The sequence below is a fragment of the Orcinus orca genome, chromosome 4 (genome assembly GCF_937001465.1).
Source record: "Orcinus orca chromosome 4, mOrcOrc1.1, whole genome shotgun sequence".
In the NCBI taxonomy this organism is placed as follows: domain Eukaryota; kingdom Metazoa; phylum Chordata; class Mammalia; order Artiodactyla; family Delphinidae; genus Orcinus; species Orcinus orca.
Genome location: NC_064562.1, coordinates 33,704,281 through 33,725,532, shown reverse-complemented (window position 1 = coordinate 33,725,532; position 21,252 = coordinate 33,704,281). Strand labels below are relative to the sequence as shown.

Here is a 21,252-nt window from a genome sequence, read left to right as displayed (position 1 = left end):
GCCACTGAACTGTACGCTTACAAATTGTTAAGAGGGTGAATGTTATGTTATATATATTTTACCACCGTTTAAAAAATAATTGTTCAGTTTCAGGTTTTTTCTTTTTTTAAAGTTAAAGAAAAACAAACAAAAAGAGTAAAGAAATGTACCTAGGGTGGAGAGAGGCAAAAAGAAAGATTCTTTTTACCTGAATTTTAGATCTGGCCTAAGAAATGGACTTCTCTGCTTCTGCCATAGGTGGGAAAAGATGCCACACACCCTGCCACTTCCTTCCATCAGTGGGTCTTAACCCCTCTTGAAGTCACTAACATAAAGCAGCAAGTTCCACACAGCCCCCTGAACTATCACCGGCCAAATAAACGTCCCCAGTTTATAAAGGACACTGCCCATTCTAACCTGGTCAGCTGCCTCCCCAGGAGCGTGATCAAGCCAGACCCCCTTCTGTGTGTGACAGGGGCTTTCCTGAGACATGACCTCCGTCTCCACGCACCCATCCACTCTTTCCTTTAAAATGCTTCAAGGCCAGTAAGTAGAGCTAGGAAACACTGGTGAGCATGACCTACTGCCCAGCAAGGAGCCTCTGCTGGAAGCTGGGGCAGAGGCCAGTGTACTAAGGAAATGACTTCTTGCTCCTTCTGATACTGAAAGGATGCACTGAGAAATCAAAGGCCTTTGCATAAAGGAAAGAGCAGGGAAGGCCAGGTTCGGCACAGGAGGGCACTGAGGATGTCCTGAAGACTTCCTCACAAATCATCTCACAGCTTACGCCTAATTCTAGTCCTAGGATTCTCCACATTTTATAATAAATAGACTCTTGGCTATTTCAACGGGGGACCATCCCGCCAGCTTCAAGGGCCCCCAAGTGAATTCCTGAGCCAGACAGAGAAAAGAGGTCAATACTGTCAGCTCAAGAATTCAATAATGCAGAGAGCTGCTACTTCATTCCAGAGCCCTGCCTGCCCACGCTCTTATCTAGTCAGCTCTATCTTTGACCTATTTTCTCTGCTCCTTTACAACAGATTAAAAAATGATGCATTTCTGTTGCCCCCCCCCCTTTTTTTGTGGTGGGGGGACAGCTTTCTTTTCTTTTAACCCCGGTTTCCTAATTATTTCTTCTAGCAAATACAGGTTTCTTAATTTACTTTCATGTTTCTAACCAGAGAGTACTTAGAAATGTAATTTTTTACTCAGTTTCTATGATGTTCGGTGACCTGTAGCTCTGAAGCCATGCTTTCACTTACCTTCTTATAACTTGCTAGCTTTATTGTATTTTTTTTAAAGATTTTTTCGATGTGGACCATTTTTAAAGTCTTTATTGAGTTTGTTACAATATTGCTTCTGTTCTTTTTTTGTTTTGGCTTTTTGGCCACAAGGCACGTGGGATCTTAGCTCCCCGACCAGGGATCGAACCCGCACCCCCTGCGTTGGAAGGCGAAGTCTTAACCACTGGACCTCTAGGGAAGTCCTAACTTGCTAGCTTTATATTTTCCTCAAAGTAACACAGTTCCTGTTCACTGGAAATGTGCTTTGCAGAAAGTCTATCTGAAAATAGCTTTATGCTTTGGCTCTCTGGAATCTGTTCCACAATGGCCAACACTTAATTCAGAGATCCGAAGAACGAAGGCCACCTCACAACACTTGTGGAACGAAAGCTGGAGGGAAAAATAAAGATAAAAGTCTAAGGATGTACACTATTTAATGATGTTATTAAATAAAAGGCACTTTGTCTCAGAAACCTCCAGTTAATCTCAGGTAACTGAGTTCAGGAGCTCAGGTTCTTGTTTCAATGGCGACTCATAATACTGGGCTTCAGCAGAATTGCTCCACCAGGGGAAACCAGGCAGATGTGCTGGAGGCAAGGTGCTGCCCGGAGGCCAGGAGCGAGGCCTCCGGATAGCATGTTCCCCGCATGAGGTCACCATCCTCTGGGATGTCTGCCAGGATACGGCTCGCATGCCTCTCACACTTTTTTGCTACTCAGCTCAAGCTCATCATTTCCAAAGCACGTTCACTTGCATTATCTTATTTCTCAGTGATTCTAGCAGGTTTTGAAATGTACACACGTCCCCAAACACAAAACAGTGCAGTGTGGGGAGAACCATCCCTCCGTGGACCATTCTTACCTCTTCTCTGCCCTCCCTGAAGGACGAATTTAAAGGCCCTCCTCGCCCAGAAGGGGAAGACTTGGTGGTATTTTCTTGCTGCCCAAACAGCTCCTCGACGCTCTTTGTATCAATTTGGTAGTGATGCTGCTCCCTGGCTGCCAAGGTCCAGATGTTGGTTTTGCCACGAACTTGCTCCTCTGGAATGGTTTTCCAAAAAAAGCTCCTTATCCGCTTTTTCTTACCGAGGTGGCTGTAGCCGTTCAGGTGAGAGGTTGGGGGTAGTCCTGGGGGGGGAGGGGGGACCGGAGGCCCCCCAGGCAGTGGAGGGGGAGGGGGAGGGGGAGGAAACCCTTTCCCTGAGTATGGGCATGGTGGAGGTGGAGGGGGTAGAGGAGGAGGTGGTGGTGGCGGCGTTTGCCCAATCATGAATCCAGCTGTCGTGGCAATATTCCCATTTCCTTTATCACTGACCAAGGAGACACAATTCATAACGTGCATAGTACTGTTGCCTTCTAAGGAGATAATTTCTTGACCTTGGGGAAGCAGACAAGCAGACACCGACATCAAATTTGTGTCATACTTTTCCGCCCGCTAGTCTGCCGCCAGAGCAAAGGCAACTGCGTTGTGTGTCATCTTCCAAACCTGCAAAGATAAAACAACTTTAAAACCAGTGCAGGAAAACATTGCTATACTAGCGACTCCCTTCCGAGGCCAGTGCCAGTCCTCCCAGAGTAGTTGGATATTAAAATCAATGAGGGGCCACACATCCAAAAGAGAACTAAAAGGGACTAATACTTTTCTAAATGGGGACCAAATTTTACTACCTGGAAATGCTGCCAAAGCAGCGGCAATAAATCCAACCTGGAAACCTTCCATTCATCAATAAAGCACATATTTACCAAGAACCCGCAATAGGTTCAGCAAGTACTGCTCACTTTCTGAACAAGCTACTTGTTCATTAACTGGCTCGTTTTCTTTGGGCAGTGGATCCCCAACCCCTGGGGAAATTACCCAAATGGCTGCAGCCCTAGTGACTCTGTCTTTTTCCAGTACGGACATGTCCCCTACCCATTAGTGGGTCAAAGGGCATCCTCCACCTTGCACATAATAGGCAGGGCATTTGGGGATGATAAAATAATTGCCAAACTCCTTCCCCTGGAGTCAGTGCCATCGTCTTCTCCCTACACTTGGTGATTCTGCTCCCTCGCAAATAGAGAAAAGAACGCCGGACACGAAGATAAAAGGTTCCAGCTCTAAATCAAGCTTTACTGCTTACAATTTTAGAAAAGCCATTTTGCCTCACTAGATTTGGAGTTTCTCACTTGTAAAATCAGGAGGTTGGCACTGACCTCCACCGTCACTTCCGATGCGATCGTTTTGGGTTCTGGTTAAGCTCCCTGGAGCTTAACTCTCTGGAAACCACCAGAACTTCTCAGTGCCTCTTCTGCTTCTTCTGTGACGCTACCAGCAGAGGAGACACACACACACAAGGGGATGCTGCCCGAATCACTCCTGCCACACGGCTACCCCTTATCCACTCGGTCACTGACTTATCTTGGTGGCTTGTGTTTTTATTGACCTTTAAATATTCGTTTTTGTTCATTTGTTGTGGACCTGAAGTGAAAACAGGGGTCAAAATAACTACAGGTCTTCAGCTGTGAGGACAGGTAAGTGGAGATGTAGAACACGGGGCCCCGTGTAGGCTTGTGGAATGAGCACCCCAACTATTCGGGTGTGTGAAAAGGGGGCTGTTTCATCTAGGTCATAACGGGTCATGTGGAGGGGCTTTTTACACTGGACTTCTGAGAGGAATTAGCTTTCTACAACATTACTGTTCAAAGCTCATAGTTACACATCTTCAGCACACAATGCAGAATTCTACAGGAGTAAATGGTCTGATATCACTAATTCAAATATTATTAAATCTTTTACACAGAATCATACACAAAAGGCAGGACTGCCTTGGGAGTAAGAGGAGAGACTCCAAGAACAGACTGCTTTTCCTCAGATCCCAGTTCTGCTACTTCTTTAGGTGTGCAACCTGGGGTGAGGTAGTTTATCTAACCTATGTTTCAGCATCCTCCTCTATACTATAAGCATATACCATTCCATTGGTTTGTATGAGAATAAATGAGCTCATATGTGTACACCCTTACCAAGATGGTACATAGTTAGCCATTATTAACAACTGGTGTCACAGGTACATACGATTTCTCTTTATTTTCACAGGCACTACATTTGCTTTAAAATATGTATTGGGTTTATAGGTAAAATGCTAGGTTACCCTTGGCTACTAGAATCATACCTTTAATATTTCCATTCTCTGCTTCCTAAGTTACTAGGTTTGTGAGCTCTGTCCCTTTTCAATACTCAGTGATAGTATATTGTTATCTCTACATTACAAGAACACATGTTTTTATGAAACATTTAAATATTTAAGTTCTGGAAATTACGTATGGGTAGAAAATAGCATTTCCAACTATTTACTGGATAATTTTTTTTTTTAGCATTTTAACCGCTTTTAAGTGTACATCAGTGGCATTAAGTACATTCGCAGTGCTGTGCAGTGTTATCATGGGATAATGTTTTAGAAAGTAAAACTGAAAATATTTCTCCAAGTCAACTTACAGCTCACTTGAGATGCAACTAGCTTTTAAAAGGAGTTTTCATAATTATCATTAGGGGCATAACTAGGCTGCTTTCATAGTTGGCATCCCTAAAGCACATGACTCACTGTCAATTACAGTTTATAGTTAGATCTGAACTCTTCTTTTCTCAAGACTGTACAGGTAATCTTGGCAGTTTATCCTTACATATTTTAAAATACTTCTGTACATGAAATATCTCATGTATTGAAGAATTGCTAATCCTCCAATTCACCTCCAGTTCCAGATACGCTGACTTGTTTATAGATTGTCTCTGTTAAGAACGGTGATAAACTAAAAAAGTCTCCAACCTAGAGAGCAATAACTCATTCAGTGCTGCATTAGTATATGCACAGCTGTGCCATTAAACCTCACAGAGCAAATGTAGAGATACTAAGAAAAAGTGAAAGAGACTATGCCCTCGGAGGTCGTGCAACACCATCTTCTAATACCAAAGCCCCAAAGCATGTGAGTCCTTTTGAGTATCGTCTGTTTTGCAGAGGAAGTACCAGATTAAAGCTTGTCAAAGTGAAAAGTGACACACGTTAGCTATGCATCAGCAGGATTCTAACCACTGTCACGTCTTAAGAAAGAATGTCATTTTAGAAAGTTAAAGGAACAAAAGAAAATTTACAACATTGTTCCTGGTATGTTGTCTGGCTAATTTTTTCCCAGGGTAACATACAAGGATCCTAGGCCCCCAACAGCTTCTAATGAATGAGTTCTCCAGCAATGATTAGCTAAGATGCTAATGCTTTTACTACAAGCCTCAATAGGGCTTTGATAGGGTTTCCCCCTTGGGCCAGGATTTCCAATGTCAAAGAGATGGCAGGAAAAAGAGAGTGCAGACACACATTCTAACCCTTTCCACAGTCTCACGAGATGTTAAAACAGAGGATACACAAAGAATATTCGATTTACTATGGTACTGTCTGCAGTAAAGATGCAAACGCATACTCTCCAAATATGCTAGGAGAACATAGGTGATGCAGCAGCCCCAAAGACGGCTGTTTCACACAGCGGGCAGTCGCCGGCAAGGACAATGGAATTAGCCTTAGGCTGTATCTGGAAAATGTCAAGTGTCCCATCAATCTCCCCAGGGCAAACAGAGACAGGCTTGTATTTAACATCTCACCTACAGGTTGGGGACCTCAGCAGCAGCAGGGGGGACGGCTGCTAAGGTTGACAAATGACCAGCCCTGAGTAAACTGTACAGCTGTCACAGTAAGTCTCTGAAGATGAGAACTTCTCTTTGAGTCCCCTGGGTGCTAATCATGACCCATTGGGGGTAAGTCCCCGTGAAGGCCCCTCCTGGGGAGGCTACTAGCTCAGCTGAGCATCTCCCAACTGTGTGGATTTTTAATAAGGGGATGCTGTGGCCATGTACCTAGCCTTTAGCTGATCAGCAAGCAAAAAGTCTTAGAATGAGAAGGAGAATAAGGGGGCCCCTCCTAAACTCTCTTGCCTAAATAGCCAGGATTACTTTGCTCGTGGTGTCAGAAACATCGTTGAAGCTCTATTCTCTTCAAGGGAGTGGGTGGGAGCAAGAAAAGAGTAAAGTATGCTTAATTTCACAGTGTATTTAGGAGGAAAACACGTTTCTGAAAGCCCGTTTAGGGCTCAGAGCTCTCCTGAAAAACGGTTGCTCAGCCGGTCAGCAATAATCAGAAGTAAACGCCACACCAGAAAAACCTTTCCCCCTTGATTCCTGACATGTGTCACAGATGAGGTGGGATCAGGAAAGGCTGGCCCACACCCTTCTGATGACAAACGGGGGCAGAGCAAGCCGGGTGTGGAGGAGAGGCAGAGGAACACACGGCCCTATTTTATTGGGGGGAGAAGAGAGGGTGGGGAAGGGACAGGCCATTTTTAAATATGGAGTTTTTGCTCTCCACCAACTCACTGGGAACAGGCTCCTCCCCAACCACCTATCTTTCAAAATCTTTCTGGATTATTGAACACAGCACGTCAACCCCACAGTCAAACCAGAGCTGGCAACATCCAGCTCTTCACCTTGGCACTCTCGCCAGCAGTGGAAGGACCCAAGATGTTTCCAGTCCGCGCGTTTAATCTGCCGCCGCACAACATAAACAATCCACAGATGCCCCCGAGCGCAACACCCTGGGAGCAGAGGAAAAAACGCCTGTTTCTGAATGTGCATTTTCAGCTTCTCTCAATGTCCCCAAACAAAGCAAACGGGTGCCAAAGGATGCTCTAGAGAGGAAAGGAAGCGCTCGCGACTCATTCCAGGAAGACAACTGTGGGTCAGGAGACGAGAGGGGGGTCACAGACGGCCGAACAGCAGGCGCAGTTTCTGTGCAAACAGCTGTTTGAAAACGGACTCCTGGGTCCTGAAGAAACTCGGCGTGGGGGACACCGGGGGCCCGATTTCTTTCGCAGAGTCTGGACGCCCTAGGTCTCTGAAGTGGCGGGCGGTCCACCGCGTCCTTCCGCCCCCAACCCTCGGCCCGCGTCCCGCCCCAGCCACTCACCAAAGCGCCACAGGCTCGGCCGCACGAAAGGCTCGGAGGGCACCGCGTCCGTCCGAGTCCCCGGGGAGTCCGCGGGCCGCCAGCCCCAGCGCGTCCTTATCTGGGCGGGTGCGGAAGGAGTGAGAGAGCGGGCGCCGGTGCGCGGCCCAGACAGACGCCCACACGCGCCGCGTAGGCTCTGCGGCGGGGCCGAGGCGCGCGCCGGGGAGGGGCCGCCGCCCGCCGCGCGAGGACACGCGGGTCCACGGGGCGGACGCCGGGGCACGGCGGAACCCTCTACCTCCCGCGGGCACCGAGCGCGCGCGCGTCCTCAGGCAGAAGCTTAGTGGAGCGGCAGCCGCACTAGCTCGCCCCTCCCGGAGCCCCGCAGGGATCGCCGGCCCCGCCCCTCGCCTCGAGGGCCCCCGCCTCCCCCGCGGATCCCCGAGGCCCCGCCCCCTTCGCGGGGGCCGCCGAACCTGGCTCCTCCGAGCGGAGTGGGGGGCTCACTAGGGAAGGTGTCACTGTGCTTGAAGCGAAAGGGGGATCTCCCAGTTTGCGGGCTCCGCCCCCTCCTCGAACCTCCGCGGCGACACCTCCCCACGTCTGGGGTCCGGGTCCCGAGCGCAGGGGGGAGAGAGCCTCACGGCCGCAGTGCGGAGCAGCCAAAAGGAGAGGGGAAGAGCCGGCGAGAAAAACACAGAGGGGAGACTCCTGGTGTTTGGTCGGAGGATTAAACCGAGAGCCCGGTGTCCCCGAGCTGGGGCACTAAAGAGGCTGGAGGTGACCCGCCAGCCCACCCACTTCCTCCCTAAACTTCCACAAGCGCAGGGCTCAACTTCTAAGCTGAACTTCGCACGGGCAGAGCGAACGTGCCAGAGCGAGTACCGCCTTGTCCTCGGTCCGTATCACCCGGACGCGGTCCTGGCCAGCCCCGCACCACAGTCAGGAGGGGCAAGTCGTGGCTCCCCTGCTGGCCAGGGACCCGGCGCGGGCGCCCCCAGTTGCTCGCTCTTGGACGGGCTGGGATCAAGTGGGAGCTCAGTTTAGCCAAAAGTCCTGGCAGCTAAAGCTAAATCAGCCGGCCCAAGTTTAACCCGGAGGCGGCCCGGGACCTAGCTGGTCCAGACGCGCGCGTCTTCCCCTCAAAGGACGGATGGCTGTCCTCTGCGGCCCAGGGAGTGCAGCCGTCAAAGTCGGGGGAGCTCAAACCTCCCCAGCCTTCCCGGTGAGGCTCGAAGGCAGCCGAGATTCAGTGCCACAGCCCTCGGTTCTGACGGATCCCCGCCCCCGGCCCTCCGGAGCCGAGGAGGCTCGGTCCCCGGGTGCCCCCGAGCAGCGATCGCTCTGCCTGGGCCGTGCGACTCACTCACCCGCGGCCGGCGCTCCCAGCGCGCGCTCCTCTCTCCCCGCCGCCCGCGGTCTCCCAGCGCCGTCGCCTCCTCCTGGGTCACTGCAGTCAGGGCTGCTCGGGGCCGCGAGGGGGCAGGGCGGCGTGGGGCGGGGCGCGGCCGCTGCCTCAGGTAACAATGCTGCAGACCAGGCTGCTCCCAGCGCCAGCTGCAAAGGGCAGCACGCCCTTTCCAGCTCGGCCCTTCCTCCCTCCCACCCTTGAGCGCCAACATCGGCGCTGCGGCGCTCACCTTCACCTGCGCGGGGCCTCGGAGGCCTGGGAGCCGCCACCCGGCAGGCAGCTGCCAGCACCTGAAGGCTGGAGCGGGGCGGCCACCGAGGAAAGTAGGGGCGGCGGCGGGGGACAGAGATGTACGGACTGTGAAGAAGAGCTAGGTGTCCTCGTGGAACCAGCCAGGGGAGGCGGCAAGCTGGCTCTGAACTGGCAAGTGGCTCCACAAAGGAGCCTCTGCGGCAGCCTCCCCGACACCCTCTCCTGCGCACACGCGCGCGCACACACATGTGCGCACACGCACACTCATTCACGCTCAGCTCAAACCCCGCGCGCACACAGGCCACCCTCTGCCCAACACACTCGTTTTTCCTTGGAGCAGGAGGCAGCATCTGGGTGAACTGTCCCAGCTCGCGTGGCCGAGTCCCAGCCGGGCCGGAGCTTCCCAAAGGTCAGCTTCTCCCTGGGACCTACCATCCTGCAAGTTTGTTACTTTTCTTTTCTTTCTTTCTTTCCTTCTTTCTTTCTTTTTCTTTTTTTTTTTAATCTCCTCAATGATGATGGTAACAGAAACCTTTCAGTTATATATCAAAGAAAAAGTCCACTCCAGGACTGATCACATGAACAGATGCTGTCTGGGAAAGGCTCCTCACAGGAGGAAACCGGGGAATGGTTTTATCGCATCTTTTTTCAAAGTGACTTATGATGCCAGGCAGTGAGAACCGAGTAATCAAAGAAAACCTATCCCCGGAGAACCGACTGATCTGAAATCAGCTGCAGGGGTGGGGAGGCGCCCTCTGCGGGGATGAAGTCATTGCTGCCTTTGGCTCTGTGCTCCCAGTTAACAGACCAGGGCTTATCCAGCCTCTGGAGCCTGATGACTTCCGCCTCTCCACGCTGGTCCACAGCCCCTGAACTCACAGGACAGAATTCTCAACCTCCACAGGAATAGAAAAAGAGAAGCTATTAGGGTAAAAACTGAAAACAAACAAACAACAAAAAGCAAAATTCTGCCCACCAACAGCCCGTTTTTTAGCCATGGACCGGGCTGATGCTAACCGTCAAGAGAAGGAGATCCAACTAAGACCACAGAAAATCTCAAGGAGTGGGAAGTGTAGTAAAAGAGAAAGCCCCATGCTCGGGGACTTAATATTAACCCCAAAGGAATACTGACTGCACAGGCAAAAGTTAAATTACAGAATATCAAAGTGAGGGGCTAACGGCATCCTCTCCTTTTCTTTTATGTCAGTCTCGCCAGATGAGGAGTCGAGCCACTGCACACTTCCTGCTTGTCAAGCCCCCCTCCAACCTGGGCTTCCCTACAATGTACTGAGTGTGCATTCTAAAATCAGTCACTTTTTTGAAGGGTCAAGTCCAGTGACCCGTCCTCAGCCCCTCAGCCCTTTGATGTCCTGCAGCATCCTGGCCTACAGGCCTTCTCTCTGCCTCTTCTGCCTCCTCTGCTGACCCTTCTTGTCCTTTGAGGACGGTAACCAGATTCTTCCAACTCTTTATTTCCCATTATCCCATGGGTACTGCCTTCTGACTTCAACCTGAAGGCGCCCAGATTTTGTGGGGCCTGAAGCTTGTGTAACTCATGAGGGAGCTTTTAAAAGAAAAACAATAAAAACTTATATACCAACACAACAGCAGCTACGCCCTTTTGCAAGTGTCTGAGGAAAGTTAGAGGCACGAAAACTTGAGCTCCGAGGTAAACCCACTTCTGATTTCACCTCTATGTCAGGGATTCTTGAATCCATATTGTCCCTGTAATGATTCAAGTCCAAATTCATTGTCCAAAAGTCAACTCCTCTGTCTCTCAAAACTACTACTCTTCCGGCCTGCACCCCTTACTTAAAGACCTGACTTTTAAAATTCGAAATCCCAGCTTTCCCTTGGGTTCTTTTCCTCTTTTACATTTTTTATATCCAAGTATTTGCCAAATTTGTTGCTCTTTCCCTAGTAAGATCTCTTCCATCTGTACTTTACATCCACTGTCACTACACGTGCCCTGATTAGAGGAAAGGGGAACTGATGTTCATTTGCTGTTGGCTGTGTGTCAGGCATCACACTTGAGTCTCACAACCATCCTAGAAACCCTACCTTCTGTGTTGTCTGGCTTAGACAAGTGAAATCGGACTGGTGCATCCACTGCCTCAGCCATCTTTCTGCCTCTCCCCTCTTCTCCCTACTCTGCTGTCAGGTCAGTGTTTTTAAAAGTCTGATTTCGGGCTTCCCTGGGGGTGCAGTGGTTAAGGATCCGCCTGCCAATGCAGGGGACACGAGTTCGAGCCCTGGTCCGGGAAGATCCCACATGCCTCGGAGCAACTAAGCCCGTGTGCCACAACTACTGAGCCTGCGTGCCACAACTACTAAAGCTTGCACGCCTGGAGCCCGTGCTCCGCAACAAGAGAAGCCACTGCAGTGAGAAGCCCACACAGCACAACGAAGAGTAGCCCCCGCTCGGCGAAACTAGAGAAAGCCCGCACGCAGCAACGAAGACCCAAAGCTGTCAAAAATAAATAAAATGAATTTAAAGAAAAAAGTCTGATTTCATCACACTACGCACCTGTTCAAGCCTTCTGTAGATTACGTAGGTGCCTACGGGGAAGGCTGCCTCTAGCAGCATGCCTCCATCTCCACGATGTGAAGCGCCCCATTTCACTCTGTTTGTAGATGGTTTTTGTGTGTTTTTTTGCGGTACGCGGGCCTCTCACTGTTGTGACCTCTCCCGTTGCGGAGCACAGGCTCCGGACGCGCAGGCTCAGCGGCCACGGCTCACGGGCCTATCCGCTCCGCGGCATGTGGCATCCTCCCGGACCGGGCACGAACCCGCGTCCCCTGCATTGGCAGGACTCCCAACCACTGCGCCACCAGGGAAGCCCCTGTAGATGTATTTTTGATGCATTTGCGGGTGGAAGTGAGATCCACATCCTTTTACTCTGCCATCTTGATTCCCTCCCACTTCACTCGAGCAGCATTGTGTGCTGCCTCTGAATGTGACATGCTTATTTTGATTCTTCTTTTCGGTGTTGTGCATATGAGGTGGCCAAGAAGTACTTGAATAGAGCAGAACACAGCTCTCATGTAGAGTCAAGATCCTGATGCATTGGATTGGAGGCTGCGAATCCAGAGGACGATTTATTCTTCATTTATTAATTGTGAGCCACACCTTCATCTCACCTAAGATCGTGCTTGGGAGTATACACTACCAAATGTAAAATCGAGAGCTAGCGGGAAGCAGCCGCATAGCACAGGGAGATCAGCTCGGTGCTTTGTGACCACCTAGAGGGGTGGGACAGGGAGGGTGGGAGGGAGACGCAAGAGGGAGGAGATACGGGGATATATGTTTATGTATAGCTGAACTCACTTTGTTATACAGCAGAAACTGACACACCATTGTAAAGCAATTATACTCCAATAAAGATGCTAAAAAAAAAAAAAAAAAAAGGACCCGCCATTCATCTGTATCCCAGCAACCTGCCAGCCACCCTGTCTGCAAGGAAGGCTGGAGAGACTCCTGAAGCCAAGCCGCCCAAAGTCAGCACAGCCCTGGAGCTTGTGGCTTGGAGCTGGCTGTTGCTGCTACGTCCTGGGCTCCTGAGCCTTGGTCAGTGGGCAGCCCACACTCCTGCAAGCAAGCCACACCTCCTGGGAGTGTGCCAGTGGCTCAGAGTGGCCTCCTGGGTGCCTGCTGCAAGCCCTACTGAAGAATTCTGTTTGCAGCTTGCTCCTCCCTCTCCCCAGGCTGTCCCTTCCAGATTGCTCCATTTCCTTTGCCCAGTTCATTTCCTTTCTTCCAGCTTCACCTCCTCAGCCCTGAGAAGCTTTCATTTTCTCCTACATCAAGCATTTTGGATTTGAATCTGTCATTAGGAGCCATGAAACAAACTTCCAAACCAAAATGAAGCAAATGCCAGGATGCATTCTAAAGAAGACCTCACAGTTCTAAGACAGGCTTATTTGCTCAAAGAGTAAGTCTAATCCATGAGCTGACTTCATGGGCCCTCTGGGGACCACAGTGGACACACTGAAACGAGTCCCCTCTGGCATAGGATTGAGGCATCAAACTCATTTTTATTTTTTTATTTTATTCTATTTTTTTAACATCCTTATTGGAATATAATTGCTTTACAATGGTGTGTTAGTTTCTGCTGTACAACAAAGTGAATCAGCTATACATATACATATATCCCCGTATCCCCTCCCTCTTGCGTCTCCCTCCCACCCTCCCTATCCCACCCCTCTAGGTGGTCACAAAGCACCGAGCTTATCTCCCTGTGCTATGTGGCTGCTTCCCACTAGCTATCTGTTTTACATTTGGTAGTGTATATATGTCCATGCCACTCTCTCACTTCGGCCCAGCTTACCTTTCCCCCTCCCTGTGTCCTCAAGTCCATTCTCTAGGTCTGCGTCTTTATTCCTGTCCTGCCCCTAGGTTCTTCAGAACGTTTTTTTTTTTTTTAGATTCCATATATATGTGTTAGAATATGGTATTTGTTTTTCTCTTTCTGACTTACTTCACTCTGTATGACAGACTCTAGGTCTATCCACCTAACTACAAATAACTCAATTTCATTTCTTTTTTATGGCTGAGTAATATTCCATTGTATATATGTGCCATATCTTCTTTATCCATTCATCTGTTGATGGACACTTAGGTTGCTTCCATGTCCTGGCTATCATAAATAGAGCTGCAATGAACATTGTGGTACATGACTCTTTTTGAATTATGGTTTTCTCAGGGTATATACCCAGGAGTGGGATTGCTGTGTCATGTGGTAGTTCTACTTTTAGTTTTTTTTGTTTTAGTTTTTGTTTTTTGTGGTACGTGGGCCTCTCACTCTTGTGGCCTCTCCCGTTGTAGAGCACATGCTCTGGACGCGCAGGCTCAGCGACCATGGCTCATGGGCCCAGCCACTCCGCGGCATGTGGGATCTTCCCGGACTGGGGCATGAACCCACATGCCCTGCATCGGCAGGTGGACTCTCAACCACTGCACCACCAGGGAAGCCCTATTTTTAGTTTTTTAAGGAACCTCCATACTGTTCTCCATAGTGGCTGTACCAATTCACATTCCCACCAACAGTGTAAGAGGGTTCCTTTTTCTCCACACCCTCTCCAGCATTTGTTGTTTGTAGATTTTTTGATGATGGCCATTCTGACTGGTGTGAGGTGATAACCTCACTGTAGTTTTGATTTGCATTTCTCTAATGATTAGTGATGTTGAGCATCCTTTCATGTGTTTGTTCGCAATCTGCATATCTTTGGAGAAATGTCTATCTAGGTCTTCTGCCCATTTTTGGATTGGGTGTTTTTTTGATATTGAGCTGTATGAGCTGCTTGTAAATTTAGGAGATTAATGCTTTCTCAGTTGCTTCATTTGCAAATATTTTCCCCATTCTTTGTCTTTGCATCTTGTTTATGGTTTCCTTTGCTGTGCAAAAGCTTTGAAGTTTCATTAAGTTCCATTTGTTTATTTTTGTTTTTATTTCCATTTCTCTAGGAGGTAGGTCAAAAAGGATCCTGCTGTGATTTATGTCAGAGTGTTCTGCCTGTGTTTTCCTCTAAGAGTTTTATAGTGTCTGGCCTTACATTTAGGTCTCTAATCCATTTTCAGTTTATTTGTGTGTATGGTGTTAGGGAGTGTTCTAATTTCATTCTTATACACATAGCTGTCTAGTTTTCCCAGCACCACTTATTGAAGAGGCTGTCTTTTCTCCCTTGTATATTCTTGCCTCCTTTATCAAAAATGAGGTGACCATACGTGCGTGGGTTTATCTCTGGGCTTTCTATCCTGTTCCACTGATCTATATTTCTGTTTTGTGACAGTACTATACTGTCTTGATTACTGTAGCTTTGCAGTAGTGTCTGAAGTTTGGGAGCCTGATTCCTCCAGCTCTGTTTCTCTTTCTCATGATTGCTTTGGCTATTCGGGGTCTTTTGTGTTTCCATACAAATCGTGAAGGTTTTTGTTCTAGTTCTGTGAAAAATTCCATTGGTAGTTTGATAGGGATTGCACTGAATCTGTAGATTTCATTGGGTAGTATAGTCATTTTCACAATGTTAATTCTTCCAATCCAAGAACATGGTATATCTCTCCATCTGTTTGTATCATCTTTAATTTCTTTCATTAGTGTCTTACTGTTTTCTGCATACAGGTCTTTTGTCTCCTTAGGTAGGTTTATTCCTAGGTATTTTATTCTCTTCGTTGCAATGGTAAATGGGAGTGCTTCCTTAATTTCTCTTTCAGATTTTTCATCAATAGTGTATAGGAATGCAGGAGATTTCTGTGCATTAATTTTGTATCCTGAAACTTTACCAGATTCACTAATTAGCTTTAGTAGTTTTCTGGTAGCATCTTAAGGATTCTCTATGTATAGTATCATATCATCTGCAAACAATGACAGCTTTACTTCTTCTTTTCCAACATGGATTCCTTTTATTTCTTTTTCTTCTCTGATTGCTGTGTCTAAAACTTCCAAAACTATGTTGAATAATAGTGGTGAGAGTGGACATCCATGTCTTGTTCCTGATCTTAGAGGAAATGGTTTGAATTTTTCACCATTGAGAACGATGTTGGCTGTGGGTTTGTCATATATGGCCTTTATTATGTTGAGGAAAGTTCCCTCTATGCCTACTTTCTGGAGGGTTTTTATCATAAATGGGTGTTGAATTTTGTCAAAAGCTTTCTCTGCATCTATTGAGATGATCATATGGTTTTTATACTTCAATCTGTCATTATGGTTTATCACAGTGATTGATTTGTGTATATTGAAGAACCCTTGCATTCCTGGGATAAACCCCACTTGATTATGGTGTATGATCCTTTTAATGTGCTATTGGATTCTGTTTGCTAGTATTTTGTTGAGGATTTTTTCATGTATGCTCATCAGCGATATTGGCCTGTAATTTTCTTTCTTTGAGACATCTTTGTCTGGTTTTGGTATCAGGGTGATGGTGGTCTCGTAGAATGAGTTTGGGAGTGTTCCTCCCTCTGCTATATTTTGGAAGAGTTTGAAAAGGATAGGTGTTAGCTCTTCTCTAAATGTTTGATAGAATTCACCTGTGAAGTCATCTGGTCCTGGGCTTTTGTTTGCTGGAAGATTTTTCATCACAGTTTCAATTTCATTACTTGTGATAGGTCTGTTTATATTTTCTCGTTCTTCCTGGTTCAGTCTTGGAAGGTTATATCTTTCTAAGAACTTGTCCATTTCTTCCAGGTTGTCCATTTTATTGGCATACAGTTGCTTGTAGTAATCTCTCATGATCCTTTGTATTTTTGCAGAGTCAGTTGTTACTTCTCCTTTTTCATTTCTGATTCTGTTGATTTGAGTCTTCTCCCTTTTTTTCTTTATGAGTCTGTCTAATGGTTTATCAATTTTGTTTATCTTCTCAAAGAACCAGCTTTTAGTTTTATTCATCTTTGCTATTGTTTTCCTTGATCTATTTCATTTTTTTCTGCTCTGACCTTTATGATTTCTTTTCTTCTGCTCACTTTGGGTTTTGTCTGTTCTTCTTTCTCTAGTTCCTTTAAGTGTAAGGTTAAATTGTTTATTTGAGATTTTTCTTGTTTATTGAGGTAGGCTTGTATTGCTATAAATTTCCCTCTGAGAACTGGTTTTGCTGTATCCCATAGGTTTTGGGTCATCGTGTTTTTGTCATCATTTGTCTCTAGGCATTTTTTGATTTCCTCTTTGATTTCTTCAGTGATCTCTTGGTTACTTAGTAATGTATTGTTTAGTCTCCATGTGTTTGTGTTTTTACGTTCTTTTTGGTTGTAATTGATTTCTAATCTCATAGTGTTGTGGTCAGAAAAGATGCTTGACATGGTTTCATTTTTCTTAAATTTACTGAGGCTTGATTTGTGACCCAAAATGTGATCTATCCTGGAGAATGTTCCATGTGCACTTGAGAAGAAAGTGTAATCTGCTGTTTTGGGATGGAATGTCCTATAAATATCAATTAAATCTATCTGGTCTATTGTGTCATTTCAAGCTTGTGTTTCATTATTAATTTTCTGTTTGGATGATCTGTCCATTGGTGTAAGTGAGGTGTTAAAGTCCCTCACTATTATTATGTTGCTGTCGATATCCTGTTTTATAGTGGTTAGCAGTTGCCTTACGTATTGAGGTGCTCCTATGTTGGGTGCATATATATTTATAATTGTTGTATCTTCTTCTTGGACTGATCCCTTGATCATTAGGTGGTGTCCTTCCTTGTCTCTTGTAACATTCTTTATTTTAAAGTCTATTTTATCTGATATGAGTATTGTTACTCCAGCTTTCTTTTGATTTCCATTTGCACAGAATATCTTTTTCCATCCCCTCACTTTCAGTCTGTATGTGTCCCTAGGTCTGAAGTGGGTCTCTTGTAGACAGCATATATATGGGTCTTCTTTTTGTATCCATTCAGCTATCCTGTGTCATTTGGTTGGAGCATTTAATCCATTCATATTTAATGTAATTATCAATATGTATGCTCCTATTACCATTTTCTTAATTGTTTGGGTTTGTTTTTGTAGGTCCTTTTCTTCTCTTGTGTTTCCCACTTAGAAAAGTTCCTTTAGCATTTGTTTTAGAGCTGGTTTGATGGTGCTGAATTCTTTTAGCTTTTGCTTGTCTGTAAAGCTTTTGATTTCTCTGTCAAATCTGAATGAGATCCTTGCCGGGTGGAGTAATCTTGGTTGTAGGTTCTTCTGTTTCATCAGTTAAAATATATCATGGCACTCTCTTCTGGCTTGTAGGGTTTCTGCTGAGAAATCAGCTGTCAACCTTATGGTAGTTCCCTTGTATGTTTTTTGTCATTTTTCCCTTGCTTCTTTCAATAATTTTTCTTTGTGTTTAATTTTTGTCAGGTTGATTACTATGTGTCTTGGTGTGTTTCTCCTTGGTTTTACCCTGTATGGGACTCTCTGTGGTTCCTGAACTTGATTGACTATTTCCTTTCCCATTTTAGGGAAGTTTTCTACTATAAAGTCTTCAAATATTTTCTCTGGTCCTTTCTCTCTCTCTTCTCCTTCTGGGACCCCTATAATGCAAATGATGTTGCGTTTAATGTTGTCCCAGAGGTCTCTTAGGCTGTCTTCATTTCTTTCCATTCTTTTTTCTTTATTCTGTTCCGTGGCAGAAAATTCCACTATTCTGTCTTCCAGGTCACTTTTCTGTTCTTCTGCTTCAGTTATTCTGCTATTGATTCTTTCTAGTGTATTTTTCATTTCAGTTATTGTATTGTTCATGTCTGTTTGTTTGTTCTCTAATTCTTCTAGATGTTTGTTCTTTAATTCCTCTAGGTCTTTGTTAAACAGTTCTTGCATCTTCTTGATCTTTGACTCCATTTTTTTCCCAAGGTCCTGGATCATCTTCACTATCATTATTTTGAATTCTTTTTCTGGAAGATTGCCTATCTCCACTTCATTTAGTTGTTTTTCTGGGGTTTTATCTTGTTCCTTCATCTGGTACATAGCCCTCTGCCTTTCCATCTTGTCTATCTTTCTGTGAATGTCTGTATTTAAGTTTTGTTAGTTTGATTAGTATGTGTCTTGGCATGTTTCTCCTTGGATTTATCCTTTATGGTACTCTCTTTGCCTCCTGGACTTGATTGACTATTTCGTTTCCCATACTAAGGAAGTTTTCAACTGTAATCTCTTCAAATATTTTCTCAGTCCCTTTCTTTTTCTCTTCTTCTTCTGGGACCCCTATAATTCAAATATTGGTGTATTTAATGTTGTCCCAGAGTCTCTGAGGCTGTCCTCAATTCCTTTCATTCTTTTTTCTTTATTGTGCTCTTCAGTAGTTATTTGCACTATTTTATCTTCCAGGTCACTTATCCGTTCTTCTGCCTCAGTTAGTTTGCTATTTATTCCTTCCAGAGAATTCTTAGTTTCATTTATATTGTTGTTCATCATTGTTTGTTTGCTTTTAGTTCTTCTAGGTCCTTGTTAAGCGTTTCTTGTATTTTGTCCAATCTATTTCCAAGATTTTGGATCATCTTTACTATCATTATTCTGAATTCTTTTTCAGGTAGACTGCCTACTTCCTCTCAGTTTGTTTGGTCTGGTGTTTTTTATCTTGCTGCTTCATCTGCTGTGTGTTTCTCTGTCTTCTCATTTTGCTTAACTTACTGTGTTTGGGGTCTCCTTTTCACTGGCTGCACATTCGTAGTTCCCGTTGTTTTTGGTGTCTGCTCCCAGTGGCTAAGGTTGGTTCATTGGGCTGTGTAGGATTCCTGGTGGAGGGGACTGGTGCCTGTGTTCTGGTGGATGAAGCTGGATCTTGTCTTTCTGGTGGGCAGGACCATGTCCGGTCGTGTGTTTTGGGGTGTCTGTGATCTTATTGTGATTTTAGGCAGCCTCTCTGCTAATGGGTGGGGTTGTGTTCCTGTCTTGCTAGTTGTTTGGCGTAGCGTGTCGAGCACTGTAGCTTGCTTGTTGTTGAGTGGAGCTGGGTCTTAGCGTTGTGATAGAGATCTCTGGGAGAGATTTTGCCATTTGATATTACGTGGAGCCGGGAGGTCTCTGGTGGATCAATGTCCTGAACTCAGCTCTCCCACCTCAGAGGCACAGGCCTGACACCCAGCTGGGGCACCAAGACCTTGTCAGCTACATGGCTCAGAAGAAAAGGGAGAAAAAATGAAAGAAAGAAAAAAATAAAAATAAAATAAAATAATTAAAATAAAAAATTATTTTAAAAACTTTAAAAGTAATAAAAAAAAATAGCAAGAGAGAGTAACCAAACCAAAAACCAAATCCACCAATGATAACAAGTGTTAAAAACTACAAATACAAACAAACACAAAAATGGACAGAGAGAAACCTAGGATAGATGGTAAAAGCAAAGCTATACAGACAAAATCACGCAAAGAAGCATACACATACACACTCACAAAAAGAGCAAAAGGAAGAAAAAATATATATATTTTGGGAATTCTGAGGTCTTCTGCCAGCGTTCAGTATGTGTTCTGTAGGAGTTGTTCCATATGTAGTAGATGTATTTCTGATGTATTTGTGGGGAGGTAGGTGATCTCCACGTCTTACTCCTCTGCCATCTTGAAGGCCTCTCCCAAACTCATTTTTAAATGTAGTTATTTTGGTTTTTGTTTTGGTCTGCTTCACCGTGTGGCATGTGGGATTTAAGTTCCCTGCCAAGGGATCCCGACCTGGGCCCTTGTTAGTAAGAGCATGGAGTCCTAACCACTGGACCGCCAGGGAATTCCCCAAGCTGACTTTTTAAACTTTTCTCTCCCTCTTTCTTTCTCTCTGATACAGACTGAGATTTACTTAATCTTTGCTCTTCTGAAAACATCTCTGATGAGATCCAGTTGTTCAGTAGATTATAGGCTGTGTCTGCTCTTACAGCTGGAAACTGCAAAAGAAACATACTATGAACTCTGTAGTTAAACAGACTTGCAGACAAATGGAAAGACTCAGCAGCCCTTCTAGCAACAGCCATTTCTAAGAGAAATTGCTAGACCTTGTTTCCTTCAGAGAAGGTTTGCATCCATAGTGACATTACTGGCAAACTGCAGACACTGTATTATTATTATAATTTTCCAAACAACTTTGAACTGACAAAGCGATGCTTTATATTTTCAGGCTGAGAAATTTAAATAGTAAGCTGCCTTTAAACATAGTAAATAATGACTAGGCTTTGATCATTAAGAGGGAGACACTGCTTCTGGATGCTAAGTAGTGATTTCTGAAAGTTTTAAATAGAAAATGTTTCCACACGTGGTGTTGATATCCATGGCAGCATTAACGGCTTTTCCTTTGCCAGAAGTGAATACAGGTATTTTGTCAACAACAGCGCCTGAGTTGTTTGTGGGTAGGAGAGATTACAGACAATCCTTACCCAATGTATAGTACTGAGGTAATTAGACAGCCCATGACCCTTGTCCTTACCTGTCTATATTTCCTTAGAGCAAATTGTCCATTTTCTCTTTTTTTAAGACGTGTGTGTGTGTGTGTGTCTATGTGTGTGTTTGGAGACAGGGAAGGAAGAGGAGACTAAGGTAAGAGAAAAGCTGTAAGTATCACAGAGTTTTCCCCCAGAAAACTTTCAGCTAGGCCTTTTTTTAGTTTACAGTTGGTATAGTGCTTAGGAAATTGGTTGGTATTAATTATAAATGTATGTCTGCCTGTTATTCAAATTCTGAGGAGAAAAATAGTTTTAAAATATAACATGAAAACGTATCACTTCTTTCCACTACTCATCATCAAAAACAAGTGTGAGGGACTTCCCTGGTGGTGGAGTGGTTACGACTCCGCGCTCCCAATGCAGGGGACCTGGGTTCGATCCCAGGTCAGGGAAATAGATCCCATATGCGTGCCGCAACTAAGGAGCCCGCCAGCCTCAATAAGACCCAGTGCAACCAAATAAATAAATAAATAAAATATTTGAAAGAAAAAA

General features: G+C 45.5%; 1 protein-coding gene across 3 annotated transcripts in view; it reads right to left on the bottom strand.

Moving 5' to 3' along the window:
- FHDC1 (FH2 domain containing 1) overlaps window positions 1-8,713 on the bottom strand; it is a 41,845-nt gene extending 33,132 nt beyond the window's left edge. Inside the window, exons 1-3 of one of the 3 annotated variants that reach the window (XM_033403464.2) lie at window positions 7,243-7,580; window positions 3,455-3,719; window positions 2,124-2,747 (exon numbers count right to left, since the gene is read on the bottom strand). In XM_033403464.2, coding sequence (XP_033259355.1) covers window positions 2,124-2,669 — 546 coding nt within the window. In that variant the 5' untranslated portion in view covers window positions 2,670-2,747; window positions 3,455-3,719; window positions 7,243-7,580. Of the gene's footprint in view, window positions 1-2,123; window positions 2,748-3,454; window positions 3,720-7,242; window positions 7,581-8,594 lie in introns of those variants that run through there. The other 2 variants (XM_033403476.2, XM_004263675.3) reach the window with 2 other exon arrangements.
- Window positions 8,714-21,252: the final 12,539 nt, after the last annotated feature.